The 15,113-nt window shown below is 43.4% G+C and overlaps 1 protein-coding gene across 2 annotated transcripts in view; it reads left to right on the forward strand.

Annotated features, from left to right (window-relative positions):
* Positions 1–427: 427 nt before the first annotated feature.
* Positions 428–15,113, forward strand: part of LOC129817570 (mitogen-activated protein kinase kinase kinase 7-like) — a 38,537-nt gene continuing 23,851 nt past the window's right edge. For both annotated transcript variants that reach the window (XM_055872956.1, XM_055872957.1), the window contains exons 1-11: positions 428–1,227; positions 2,032–2,142; positions 2,263–2,328; positions 2,547–2,592; positions 7,500–7,638; positions 8,300–8,428; positions 11,391–11,515; positions 12,019–12,149; positions 12,887–12,968; positions 13,094–13,218; positions 13,511–13,658. In XM_055872956.1, coding sequence (XP_055728931.1) covers positions 1,141–1,227; positions 2,032–2,142; positions 2,263–2,328; positions 2,547–2,592; positions 7,500–7,638; positions 8,300–8,428; positions 11,391–11,515; positions 12,019–12,149; positions 12,887–12,968; positions 13,094–13,218; positions 13,511–13,658 — 1,189 coding nt within the window. In that variant the 5' untranslated portion in view covers positions 428–1,140. The remainder of the gene's footprint in view (positions 1,228–2,031; positions 2,143–2,262; positions 2,329–2,546; positions 2,593–7,499; positions 7,639–8,299; positions 8,429–11,390; positions 11,516–12,018; positions 12,150–12,886; positions 12,969–13,093; positions 13,219–13,510; positions 13,659–15,113) is intronic.

Genomic DNA, 15,113 nt, shown 5'->3' on the forward strand with positions numbered 1-15,113 from the left:
TATACTAATGTATCTAAATTAAAAGTACAAATATAACTTTTTTTATTTCTTATTTTAAGCAAACCAGAAGGCACAATTGTCTTGTTTTTTTTGCTTAATTGATAGCCAGGGTCACACTTCAGCATTTGTGTAGACCAATTTCCTGTCCTGCTAAGCATTTAAAATGTAACGAGTAGCCTACTTTTGGGTGTCAGGGAAAATGTATGGAGTAAAACGTACATTGTGTAGTGAAGTAATAGTAGTCAAAAATATAAAAAGTAAAGTATAGATACCTCAAGTACTTTACACTGTAGGCTACGTATACTGTTGACATTTAAGAGGCTAATAACGTTACTTATAGGGACATACATACACATGCATTTATTGTAATATAGTTAACAATAACCTTGCATCCTTTTTATTATAGCGTCTCTACTTACAAAGTTGCATCTGCATGCCATTCGGGACACAGAGCTGGTGGGGCAGAATTAAGGAGAGCACACCCTTTCTGGAGCTGCTGCCTGTAACAACTGCGGAATAAAACAAAAGTCGTATAAATGGAAGCAAAGTCGTAATTATAAAGTTATGTACGCGAGTCAGATGTTTAGAAAAACGCAGGGAAACACGGTGGACACTTCTTTGATTGATTTCCTCAACATTTAAAACAATCACCCCATGTCTCGAGCCACTACGCCGGTGGTGCACAGTCTACGGCGGCGAAGGGCTGGCGTGATCAGGCCAGCAATCGGCCTAGTCAAGTGACTCCCAAAGTGTCAGATATAGCTTGCTCGCCAGCTAGCTAACTTGCTGAAGGAATTGTGTTAACCAACGTCGTTGACGTCCCTGATATGGCAATTGAAAGTTGCTGTTTTCAAATTGTGGCTACTACTAGCCATTGTTAATCGACTTTTTAGCTAACGTTAGCAAACTACCTTACTAGCTAGCTCAGCTACCAGTTGGCTATGTTGGACTGAGCTAGCTAGCCAGTAAACACAGCTTGCGAGTTCCAGTTTTTAAACTAGGTTTATTTCCGTTTTAGGTCCGCCAGTGTCTTGGCAAATTGTGTCATGTAAGTTTATTTTTATTCGTGTACGCGTGTCTTGCATATTATTATTATTTTTACATCTTGATTTTAATGAATAACTAGTTAGCCAGTTAGCAATGTCTCTGCCATCCGCCGATATGATCGAAACTCCCCCTGGATATCCCTTTGAAGAAATAGATTATGTGGATATTGAAGTTGAAGAGGTAAGTAACAATTTAGCTATCTCAACATTTGATTGGAATGTGAGGGATCCTATGATGCAGAAGTTGCCACAGTGCGTGATATCTCAAGTGTCATGGTTGCTAGCTCTACCATTGTTAATCTACTTTTTAACTAACGTTAGCAAACTGCCTTACTAGCTGTCTAGTTAGCTCAGCAACCAGCTGGCTATGGTCTAGTTAGCTCAGCTACCAGCTGGCTATGTTGGACTGAGCTAGCTAGCTAGCTAGTCAAAAAACACACAATTCACACCCCGGCAAGGGGTGTGATGTTGGGTTTGAATCACCCCAACATTGTGAAGTTGTATGGCTCATGCAATAATCCGGTAAATCAGCTTTTTAACCATGCATGGAATGTTTCGTGTATTATGGTTTTGAAAGGCCTGGGAATTAAGTTACCATAACTATCTCACTAATAGCTATGCCATTCATCAATTATTATGCCATAGACGTTATGGAGAATGGTCAGTTAGCTATGCTCCAAATCTATTTGGCAGTTCTTGTTTTGATTGTAGCTAGCTAACTAGCTGCAGTTCCCAACAGGTGGGCCCCACACATCAGACCCCTCCATCAGATCAGCTGACGTTGACTGTCTGCACACAAGAGTTTGATTGATATGCTGGATTGTGTAATGGAACTTGTCCACAACAAATAACAACAACGGTGTTAGCTTGGCTAACTCCCAAAACACCCAGATGGAAAGTGGCATTAGTAGGGTCATGATAATAATAGACGAATAACATTGCATCCAACACACTTGGCTTATGTCGTCTACCTGTTATCTTTCAGGTCGTGGGGAGAGGTGCATTTGGTGTTGTCTGCAAGGCCAAATGGAAAGGCAAAGACGTCGCAATCAAGACAATAGAGAGTGAATCTGAAAGGAAAGCGTTCATAGTTGAGGTATTGTCACATTGTACTGGGATACTAGTAGAGAGATTCTGTAAAGTTATGACAGGGCAGTTTATTACAACCCAAAGAGATCCCTCTTGATTCTCTTCCCTCCTCCTCTCCCCTCCCAAGCTGCGACAGCTTTCACGTGTGAATCACCCCAACATTGTAAAATTGTATGGCTCATGCAATAATCCGGTAAGTCATCTTTTTAACACACTGATATTTCAGTGTGTTGTTATAGCCTATGGTTTTTGCCAGTTGTTGTAAATACCTTGGAACAGTGGGTTGTTACTGATTTTATTGTAGGAACACCAATAGCAAGGTAGACAAATAACCAGAACATCGTGGGATACTGTATACCCTAATAACTAGATATTTTTTTCATTTTTGACGGCACAAATTTTCTGATCTAGGTCTGCCTGGTGATGGAATATGCTGAAGGAGGGTCTCTGTACAATGGTGAGTCCCTGGACGATGATGTAGGCAAGCCTACTCCTAGGCTTGGGCAGTATCCAGATTGTCGTACCTTCATACTGACCTTGTGCCATCCTAGGATATGAACACAAGGGGCGCTATATTCAAACCCCACTGAGTCTGTAATCTGAAGGTTAGCAATGCTAATAAGTACAATATATATATATATATATATATATATATATATAGTTTTGTATATATATACACTGCTCAAAAAAGGGAACACTTAAACAACACAATGTAACTCCAAGTCAATCACACTTCTGTGAAATCAAACTGTCCACTTAGGAAGCAACACTGATTGACAATAAATTTCACATGCTGTTGTGCAAATGGAATAGACAAAAGGTGGAAATTATAGGCAATTAGCAAGACACCCCCCAAAACAGGAGTGATTCTGCAGGTGGTGACCACAGACCACTTCTCAGTTCCTATGCTTCCTGGCTGATGTTTTGGTCACTTTTGAATGCTGGCGGTGCTCTCACTCTAGTGGTAGCATGAGACGGAGTCTACAACCCACACAAGTGGCTCAGGTAGTGCAGTTCATCCAGGATGGCACATCAATGCGAACTGTGGCAAAAAGGTTTGCTGTGTCTGTCAGCGTAGTGTCCAGAGCATGCAGGCGCTACCAGGAGACAGGCCAGTACATCAGGAGACGTGGAGGAGGCCGTAGGAGGGCAACAACCCAGCAGCAGGACCGCTACCTCCGCCTTAGTGCAAGGAGGTGCACTGCCAGCGCCATGCAAAATGACCTCCAGCAGGCCACAAATGTGCATGTGTCTGCTCAAACGGTCAGAAACAGACTCCATGAGGGTGGTATGAGGGCCCGACGTCCACAGGTGGGGGTTGTGCTTACAGCCCAACACCGTGCAGGACGTTTGGCATTTGCCAGAGAACACCAAGATTGGCAAATTCGCCACTGGCGCCCTGTGCTCTTCACAGGTGAAAGCAGGTTCACACTGAGCACATGAGCACATGTGACAGACGTGACAGAGTCTGGAGATGCCGTGGAGAACGTTCTGCTGCCTGCAACATCCTCCAGCATGACCGGTTTGGCGATGGGTCAGTCATGGTGTGGGGTGGCATTTCTTTGTGGGGCCTGCTGGAGGTCATTTTGCAGGGCGCTGGCAGTAAATGACTAAGTTAGCAAACCAGTTGCACAACTGCAGAGCATTTAGCACATTTTAGACTATTAACTTAATAGTTATAAGATATCTAGCTGGCAAACATTTAGTTTTGAATTCCATATTGTAACTAGATCACCTGGCGCATGCTGCACAACAATGAGTGAGTGACTAAAGCGTCCGGTCTCGCTTTGTTGTGTGCTTGTAAACAAAACAACGTGACTGGGGACTACCGGTAACGTTCATCATGAAAAATAATGTGACGAGTGTAATGAAGAACGCAATCTGCTTTATCTCCTAACGTATTGCACACGTGATGTTGACGGCAGGTATTTAATTAAGTAGCTACAAATATATATATATATTTTTTTAAGCTTCACAGAAATGGTTTCGACGGTATTGAAAAACCATCCTGTGGCTATTTCCAAATTCCCTGGTATACCGCTCAAGCCGACCTACTTCTCTACCACACACATTGACATGGCTTGTAAATTTGTGTAAATACATGCCATGTCAAACAAGTGGAAATATTGCAATCAATGTCAATAACTCCAATACCCAAATGCAAACTATGCTTTTATTAACCCTTTACACTCGTACTTATACGGGTAGAAAATTGCAGATTTGGGCGTTAATAAGCGCCTAAATTGGAACGTAGTGGCTGTACAGTGACATGTAATAAGTTACGTCAGAGCTCAGGCTCTGCGCTTCACAATGTTATATGGGTTTTGAATGACAGCCGTTTTGAACTTGAGCACAGCTCGTGACAACAAGTTGCCCCCATCACTCCCGGTATTTGGGCAATTTTCTTGTTGTCTGAGTGAGGGAAATTCTGTAAATTTAAGATGACTTGGTGTAATTTGAAAGATTTGATGTTGAGGATTATAATAAATACCGTTTTGATGTCAAACACCCTTGAGTCCAAATGTGCACATCATAACTCATGTCATATACAGTGTCAACATTTAGGATCACTATGTTTGATGTACAGTTACAGATGACGTGTTGTCATATCCTGGGTGTTCTGAACAGAATGAGCCTATATTTGTTTATTGTGAAGAAAATTTGCCAAGGCACACACACCTGAATGCAGTCATGACTCATTTCTATGATCTGTTTCTCTGAATTGCCCTGTGAAAGCTTACCACTGTAAGATGGTATTTTATCCCTTAGCTAGGCATGTTGGCAATAGAACAAGCTTTCAAATCATGCCCACCTGACCCAGATTGCGATGTTATAATGGACTGTTTTTGGAATGTATCCAGAGTATTTTCAGATTTCGTTAATGTAAATGTAAAATGCACATAAAATCAACAGTGCAATGTTTTGATTCAGTCTTGTGTGATGTTAACTGTTGTGTCTTCACCTTTTGGTCTAATAATTTCTCTGTTATCGCCTAACTGTTCCATTTAAATTTCGCCTCATCCATATAGACCAATTCCCAAGAGTGTAAAGGGTTATTAGGCTCACTATTGACATGATTCCTTAAATTGGTCAGTACTTTCACAATGACCTGTTATGTAGTATTGCAGAGTTAGGAAGTGTTCATGGATCCGTTACCAGAAAGGGGTTCAAATACACTGCTCAAAAAAATAAAGGGAACACTAAAATAACACATCCTAGATCTGAATGAATGAAATTCTCTTATTAAATACTTTTTTCTTTACATAGTTGAATGTGCTGACAACAAAATCACACACAAATTATCAATGGAAATCAAATTTATCAACCCATGGAGGTCTGGATTTGGAGTCACACTCAAAATTAAAGTGGAAAACCACACTACAGGCTGATCCAACTTTGATGTAATGTCCTTAAAACAAGTCAAAATGAGGCTCAGTAGTGTGTGTGGCCTCCACGTGCCTGTAAGACCTCCCTACAACGCCTGGGCATGCTCCTGAGGAGGTGGCGGATGGTCTCCTGAGGGATCTCCTCCCAGGCCTTGACTAAAGCATCCGCCAACTCCTGGACAGTCTGTGGCGCAACGTGGCTTTGGTGGATGGTGCGAGACATGATGTCCCAGATGTGCTCAATTGGATTCAGGTCTGGGGAACGGGCCGGCCAGTCCATAGCATCAATGCCTTCCTCTTGCAGGAACTGCTGACACACTCCAGCCACATGAGGTCTAGCATTGTCTTGCATTAGGAGGAACCCAGGGCCAACCGCACCAGCATATGGTCTCACAAGGGGTCTGAGGATCTCAGCTCGGTACCTAATGGCAGTCAGGCTACCTCAGGCGAGCACATGGAGGGCTGTGCGGCCCCCCAAAGAAATGCCACCCCACACCATGACTGACCCACAGCCAAACCGGTCATGCTGGAGGATGTTACAGGCAGCAGAACGTTCTCCACAGCGTCTCCAGACTCTGTCACGTCTGTCACGTGCTCAGTGTGAACCTGATTTCATCTGTGAAGAGCACAGGGCGCCAGTTGCGAATTTGCCAATCTTGGTGTCCTCAGGCAAATGCCAAACGTCCTGCACGGTGTTGGGCTGTAAGCACAACCCCCATCTGTGGACGTCGTGCCCTCATACCACCCTCATGGAGTCTGTTTCTGACCGTTTGAGCAGACACATGCACATTTGTGGCCTGCTGGAGGTCATTTTGCAGGGCTCTGGCAGTGCTCCTCCTGATCCTCCTTGCACAAAGGCGGAGGTAGCGGTCTTGCTGCTGGGTTGTTGCCCTCCTACGGCCTCCTCCACGTCTCCTGATGTACTGGCCTGTCTCCTGGTAGCGCCTCCATGCTCTGGACACTACGCTGACAGACACAGCAAACCTTCTTGCCACAGCTCGCATTGATGTGCCATCCTGGATGAGCTGCACTACCTGAGCCACTTGTGTGGGTTGTAGACTCCGTCTCATGCTACCACTAGAGTGAGAGCACCGCCAGCATTCAAAAGTGACCAAAACATCAGCCAGGAAGCATAGGAACCGAGAAGTGGTCTGTGGTCACCACCTGCAGAACCACTCCTTTATTGGGGGTGTCTTGCTAATTGCCTATAATTTCCACCTGTTGTCTTCCATTTGCACAACAGCATGTGAAATGTATTGTCAATCAGTGTTGCTTCCTAAGTGGACAGTTTGATTTCACAGAAGTGTGATTGACTTGGAGTTACATTGTGTTGTGTAAGTGTTCCCTTTATTTTTTTGAGCAGTGTACATGTGTATTTAAGTGTCTGGTATTTTAAAATACTTTTTAAAAATACCTTAGTTAAATGGGTTGGAGTGTGTTTGAGGCAGTGTTTTTGACTATTTTCAAATATATACATTAAAATATTAAACTACTTGTCTTTAATAAATAAAAATAAAATCATAATACTTACTTTGAATGTATGTGAAATTGAGGTATTCAAAATAGTATTCGAACCCAGGGCTGACTCTTACCTGTACAAGCACTTTACCCCCTTGTATACTTTTCTACCTTTGAATCTCTGTCAAAGTTATTTAAAGTTGGTGTTCTTAGTTGTGGTCGTCACAACTTTGTTGAATGCTTAAAACTAACTTTGAAGGTATTCTCTGTGTGTGTGTGTGCGCATCTGCGTGTCTGTGTACGTGCACGCGCATAATAGTTGTAAACAAGGAAAGTTCTCCCTGGTGGGGACATTTCCCAGGTCCAATTCATTTTATGTTCCCACAAGGATAGTAAAACATGGTGTATGTGAAAATGTGTTTGCACTTGGACTTTTATGGCTATGGAAGTGTGCGTGTGTGCATGCAGGTGTGTTTTGTGTTTATTTCGAGGTGGTAGTGACTGTTATCTCTGTCCACAGTGCTGCATGGTGCTGAACCCCTCCCCTATTACACTGCTTCCCATGCCATGAGCTGGTGTTTTCAGTGTTCCCAAGGGGTCGCCTATCTCCATGGCATGAAACCAAAGGCTCTCATTCACAGGGACCTCAAGCCACCCAAGTATGCTCCTCCTTACCACCTCCCCCTCTCTCTTGTTTCACTGCCAATAAAGTGCCTTGCTCCCCCACTTAAGGTGTCATTTAATAGATGTGTGGGATATTATATTATGCAATGGCATCAGAATATTTGTATCTGACTTTATTAACCAAAAGACCATAGTTTTATTATATATATATTTTTAATGAGAATAGTCAACGGACGGGCTCCAGTCGTCTACGTATAAAAGTATTTTGCTTATGTTTTTGTTCCAGTTCTTTTCGATCTGGCTTCAGTAGTAAGGCCTTAGTGTTTTCATAGTGTGCCTCTGACTGAAATGCTTAGAGTAGCTGTATCGGCTCCAGAGGCTATATATTTGGCTCTGACGGAAAAGACTGGAACCTAACCTTCACGCTCTTTGTGTGACACAGTGGGTGTTGCCAGACGGTGTGGTTGTAAAGTTATTTGCTGTAAGGGATCTGACTTGTATGCATAAAAATAATCTGACTAGCTGTATTCTCTTTTTTCATGTTTTTTTTATGATTAGAAATGTTTGCTTTGAAGCTAAAGTGGATTTATTATGTGTTTGTAACCCATTTAGACCTCAGTAGCCTTTAGTAGTGACCCTTACGTAGTCACACACGTCACTCATTTGAGTGGATCTTTGTTTACTTGTTTGTTTCAGCCTGCTCCTGGTTGCTGGTGGCACCGTGCTGAAGATATGTGACTTTGGGACAGCGTGTGACATTCAGACCCACATGACCAACAACAAAGGAAGTGCTGCTTGGATGGCCCCAGAGGTGTTTGAAGGCATGTATGAACAGCATGGCAAATGTTTGAAACACGCCAAGGGATGCCTGTCCCATCTGTCTTAGAAAGCGCAAATTGGACTGACTCTCTTTAAGAACAAGATTATCTAAACAAGTGTAGCCTTTCATAAATGTGTTTATCTAGAGTGCATTGATTGTCAGTGTTTGGTTATGTGATGCTACTGTTTAGAGCAGTGTTTATACAGTAGGGCTTATGTCTAGTGGTGGAAGTGACTGTTAATTGTAATGGTGCGCCACTTTGGTTTTATTACTTACTTGATCACTGGAAGTCACCCCAAACACGTAGATTCCACCATTTCTCAAAGCCTGATTAATTTAACTCTAGTTAGCATTCTGTTAATTTACATTCATTCATATCTTGGGTGGTATTTATTATTAATTATTGTGGTTGTACACAGAAATTTAGAAGTTGAATTGAGGGAAAGATGCAGCATATTGCAGAGACGGTTTCGGTTTCATCCCAAAGAGAATGTAGCATTTTAGTCTATGCTCTCAGCCGGTAGTTTAATGCAATATTTCCCAAACTCGGTCCTGGGGGCCCCCTGGGTTCACATTTTGTTTTTTTACCCTAGCATCAAATAACCAACTCATCATCAAGCTTTGATTATTTGAATCAGCTGTGAAGTGCTAGGAGCAAAACAACTATACAGTGGGGCAAAAAAGTATTTAGTCAGCCACCAATTGTGTAAGTTTTCCCACTTAAAAAGATGAGAGAGGCCTGTAATTTTCATCATAGGTACACTTCAACTATGACAGACAAAATGAGGGGAAAAAATCCAGAAAATCACATTGTAGGATTTTTAATGAATTTATTTGAAAATTATGGTGGAAAACTTTTGTTATTGACCAAATACTTATCTCAATACTTTGTTATATACCCTTTGTTGGCAATGACAGAGGTCAAACGTTTTCTGTAAGTCTTCACAAGATTTTTACACACTGTTGCTGGTATTTTGGCCCATTCCTCCATGCAGATCTCCTCTAGAGCAGTGATGTTTTGGGGCTGTTGCTGGGCAACACGGACTTTCAACTCCCTCCAAAGATTTTCTATGGGGTTGAGATCTGGAGACTGGCTAGGCCACTCCAGGACCTTGAAATGCTTCTTACGAAGCCACTCCTTCGTTGCCCGGGCGGTGTGTTTGGGATCATTGTCATGCTGAAAGACCCAGCCACGTTTCATCTTCAATGCCCTTGCTGATGGAAGGAGGTTTTCACTTAAAATCTCACGATGCATGGCCCCATTCATTCTTTCCTTTACACGGATCAGTCGTCCTGGTCCCTTTGCAGAAAAACAGCCCCAAAGCATGATGTTTCCACCCCCATGCTTCACAGTAGGTATGGTGTTCTTTGCATGCAACTCAGCATTCTTTGTCCTTCAAACACGACAAGTTGAGTTTTTACCAAAAAGTTCTATTTTGGTTTCATCTGACCATATGACATTCTCCCAATCTTCTTCTGGATCATCCAAATGCTCTCTAGCAAACTTCAGACGGGCCTGGACATGTACTGGCTTAAGCAGGGGGACACGTCTGGCACTGCAGGATTTGAGTCCCTGGCGGCGTAGTGTGTTACTGATGGTAGGCTTTGTTACTTTGGTCCCAGCTCTCTGCAGGTCATTCATGTGGTTCTGGGATTTTTGCTCACCGTTCTTGTGATCATTTTGACCCCACGGGGTGAGATCTTGCGTGGAGCCCCAGATCGAGGGAGATTATCAGTGGTCTTGTATGTCTTCCATTTCCTAATAATTGCTCCCACAGTTGATTTCTTCAAACCAAGCTGCTTACCTATTGCAGATTCAGTGTTCCCAGCCTGGTGCAGGTCTACAATTTTGTTTCTTGTGTCCTTTGACAGCTCTTTGATCTTGGCCATAGTGGAGTTTGGAGTGTTTGAGGTTGTGGACAGGTGTCTTTTTATACTGATAACAAGTTCAAACAGGTGCCATTAATACAGGTAACGAGTGGAGGACAGAGGAGCCTCTTAAAGAAGAAGTTACAGGTCTGTGAGAGCCAGAAATCTTGCTTGTTTGAAGGTGACCAAATACTTATTTTCCACCATAATTTGCAAATAAATTCATAAAAAATCCTACAATGTGATTTTCTGGATTTTTTTTCTAATTTTGTCTGTCATAGTTGAAGTGTAGCTATGATGAAAATTACAGGCCTCTCTCATCTTTTTAAGTGGGAGAACTTGCACAATTGGTGGCTGACTAAATACGTTTTTGCCCCACTGTACATGCACCCAGGAGGGGCCCCAGGACCGAGTTTGGGAATCCCTGGCCTAATGTACTTTGTTTTACAAAGCACATTGAGGCAGCCTCTTGTCAAGGGGGTCAGGAGGAAACGCAAAGGAAATAGTAATTATCTTGTTTAAGGGAGTAACATGAATAGTCATTATCTTGTTTAAGGGAGTAACATGAATTGTTATTATCTTGTTTAAGGGAGTAACATGATTTCCATGCAATTTAAACAGCTCACATTTGCCCCCAGAATGACCTCCGTAAAGCTAATTTGCATCACGGGGAGAAATGTTATTAAAAAAGGCCTTGGCAGCAAAGCAACTTAAAATCTGAAGTTCCAAATGACACCCTATTCCTTATATAGTGCATTATGGGCCTTGGTCAAAAGAAGTGCACTGAATAGGGTGCCATTTGGGACACAACCCAAACGTCTGTGTGAAGAGTAGTTTAATTCCACAACATAGTCACAGTAATTAAGCATCTCAGGAGTGGCCCTGAACTAAAATTGCCTCCTTATTTTCATCACACATATGTTCTTAAGGTGCGCAGACCAGATGGATGCTCCTGTGCTTTCCCAAGCACATACCCCTTCTCCCCAACACTACTCACACATATTAACTGTGCTTGTTTTAGACTTACTTTTCATCAGTCAATCAGAGCAATCTGAAAGGCCCTGGGTGGAGCTGTTTCTCCTATGTGCTTTCAGGCAGCAATTACAGCGAGAAGTGTGATGTGTTCAGCTGGGGCATCATTCTCTGGGAGGTGATCACACGCAGGAAGCCCTTTGACGAGATTGGAGGGCCGGCCTTCCGCATCATGTGGGCTGTGCATAACGGTGAGTCTAAGAGGAAGTAGGTGGGGGAGCTGAATGAGTTCATCTCTGTGCTGACATGTCAATCACCCTGGCGGCTGCCCAGTGAGACCTGCTGTGAGATTAAATGAGTTACGAGGCTGACGGGGAAGCGCAATTAAAAGACAGACTCACCTGTATAGCGCTCCCTGCTGTTCCTTCCGTCGCACAGTAGAGTGATGGAGCAGAATGCTAATGGAACACGGACTGTCTGAGAACAGGAGCACACCTGGGGACACGACACTACTGCGTCTGTCATTCCGACAAATTAGCGGTGCCACCACAGCAGGGGCTTTCATTTGCATTAGATTAGAAGTGTTTACTTGTACTGAAATTAACTTTCTAGAACTTGATTAGATTTTTAAAAGATTGCGTTTGTATAACCTTTGACCTCTCCATCCATTTTATTGTGTTTGGGTGTTTGTATTGATAGTGATAAATGTTGACGTAGTGCGTCTTTTCTTTCTGTTTGTATTGATAATGTCCAGGCACCCGGCCACCGCTCATCAAGAGCTTACCCAAACCCATTGAGAGCCTGATGACCCGCTGCTGGTCTAAAGACCCTTCCCAGAGACCCTCCATGGAGGAGATAGTCAAGATCATGACCCATCTTATGCGAGTAAGGCCCTCCTACACACAAACACTCATACTTATAGAGATGTATTAAATTAAATTGAATGCCTTACCAAGATGGCCACCCTGCAGACAAGTGATCTCCACAGTGTCCATTCCAGTGTTCTTTTGAATTCCATGCCGACACCGATCCTGGATGCAAGGAGGACTCTTTTTTTTATTTTATTTTATTAAAATTTTTATCCTATTTTCTCCCCAATTTTCGTGGTATCCAATCGCTAGTAATTACTACCTTGTCTCATCGCTACAACTCCCGTACGGGCTCGGGAGAGACGAAGGACGAAAGCCATGCGTCCTCCGAAGCACAACCCAACCAGCCGTACTGCTTCTTAACACAGCGCGCCTCCAACCCGGAAGCCAGCTGCACCAATGTGTCGGAGGAAACACCGTGTACCTGGCCCCCTTGGATGGCGCGCACTGCGCCCGGCCCGCCACAGGAGTCGCTGGAGCGCGATGAGACAAGGATATCCCTACCGGCCAAACCCTCCCTACCCCGGACGACGCTATGCCAATTGTGCGTCGCCCCACGGACCTCCCGGTCGCGGCCGGCTGCGACAGAGCCTGGGCGCGAACCCAGAGACTCTGGTGGCGCAGTGCGCCACCCGGGAGGCCCCGCAAGGAGGACTCTTAACCATGGTGTCCTGTTCTCAAGCTGCTTGTCTGGTCAGATGGTCAGTGTTGGGAATGTCGCTGTTACGTTTTCTGTCAACCTCTCTTTTCCAGTGCTTCCCAGGATCTGATGAACCCTTGCAATATCCGTACCAGTCTTCAGATGAAGGACAGAGTAGCTCGGCCACCAGTACAGGTAGCTACATCTATATCGTTGAAATAGTGGACGCTTTTATTATCTTCATTAGTTTTACCTACATAAAACATCATGGGCGTAATGTGGAAATATCTCACGTCTCACCTCTCTATTGGGTATTACAGGTTCCTATGTGGATTACACTTGCAACAGCAACAAGAGTGATACAAACATGGAGCATGGGGACTCTCCAGGGAGCAACGACACCATCAAGATCACACCTCAGTTTGCACATCAGTTCAGGCCAAAGGTAACGCAGCAACCTGTACTGGTACTTGGCTTGCCATGTCTATCACAACCATTAAACCTGAGCAATTTACTTTGTCAGGTGTCTAGGTGAGAGAAGGTAGACAAATTAATGCAATTAGCTACATTTGTGTGGATATGAACAAAATGATTTAAACAAGCATCATATGAAAGTAATCACGGTCATTTTGATGTAATCATCAGTGCACAAAATGTAATTGAGGCTTTTTGACCACACTGAATAAGTAGTAAAATGTACTGTAGGCCAACAGTATCTGTTTTGTCTGTGCTCTCAGGTAGACCCGTTGTGGAGCCTGCCTCTGTCCAGAGGGAGCAGTGTTGAGAGCCTGTCGGAGCGAACACACAGTCTGCTGCCCTCAGAGAGCAAAAGAATGAGCGCAGACCTGTCAGAGCTGGAGCACAGGGTGCCTTTCGCTCCAACAGGTAACTTCAGAATCAACACCCTTCACACACCCCAAAATGGATTATACAAGTATAGGACTACATATTTGACACATCACACACTTCTAGAAGAGATGCATACAGTTCATACTTACAGTAATGTTACGTCAGCTAATGAAGTCAGTTTTATTTCAGTACGAGAGAGAGCGATAAAGGCATCCTACGCCATTAAAGCTACTATCAGGTTGGCAGGTAGCCTAGCCTTTAAGAGCGTTGGGCCAGTAACCAAAAGGTTACTGGTTCAAAGCCCCAGGCCGACTAAGTGAGACAAAAAAAATACTCTGTCCATGTGACCTTGAGCAAGGCACTTAACCCTAATTGCTCATGTACAGTACTAGCCAGAAGTTTGGATACACCTACTCTTTCCAGGGTTTTTCTTTATTTGTACTATTTTCTACATTGTAGAATAATAGTGAAGACTTCACGACTATGAAATAACACATATGGAATCATGTGGTAAGCAAAGTGTTAAACAAATCAAAATAGATTTTATATTTGCAATTCTTCAAAGTAGCCACCCTTTGCTTTTATGACAGCTTTGCATACTCTTGGCATTCTCTCAACCAGCTTCATGAGGTAGTCACCTGTAATGCGTTTCAGTGAACAGGTTTGCCTTGTTAAAAGTTCATTTGTTGAATTTCTTTCCTTAATGCATTTGAGCCAGTTGTGTTGTGACAAGGTAGGGTGGGTATACAGAAGATAGCCCTATTTAGTAAAAGACCAAGTCCATATTATGGCAGAACAGCTCAAATAAGCAAAGAGAAATGACAGTCCATCATTACTATAAGACATGAAGGTCAGTCAATATGGAAAATAACTTTGAAAGTTTCTTCAAGTGCAGTAACAAAAACCATCAAGTGCTATGATGTTACTGGCTCTCATGAGGACTACCACAGGAAAGGAAGACGCAGAGTTACCTCTGCTGCGGAACATGTCAGATTGCAACACAAATAAATGATTCACAGAGTACAAGTAGCAGACACATGTCAACATCAACTTCTCAGAGGAGACTGTGTGAATCAGGCCTTCATGATCAAATTTCTGCAAAGAAAGCACTACTAAAGGACACCAATAATAAGAAAAGTCTTGCTTGGGCCAAGAAACACGAGCAATGGACATTAGACCGGTGGAAATCTGTCCTTTTGGTGTGATGAGTCCAAATTGGAGATTTTCGGTTCCAACCGCCTTGTCTTTGTGAGATACAGATTAGGTGAACGGATGAGGTGGGGGTGCTTTGCTGGTGACACTGTCTGATTTATTTAGAATTCAAGGCACACTTAACCAGCATGGCTACTACAGCATTCTGCAGCGATGCGCCACCCCATCTGGTTTGGGCTTAGTGGGAGTACCATTTTTTTTTTCATCGGGACAATGACCCAACACACCTCCAGGCTGTATAAGTGCTATTTGACCAAGAAGGAGAATGATGGAGTGCTG

This window comes from Salvelinus fontinalis, chromosome 20 (genome assembly GCF_029448725.1).
Source record: "Salvelinus fontinalis isolate EN_2023a chromosome 20, ASM2944872v1, whole genome shotgun sequence".
In the NCBI taxonomy this organism is placed as follows: domain Eukaryota; kingdom Metazoa; phylum Chordata; class Actinopteri; order Salmoniformes; family Salmonidae; genus Salvelinus; species Salvelinus fontinalis.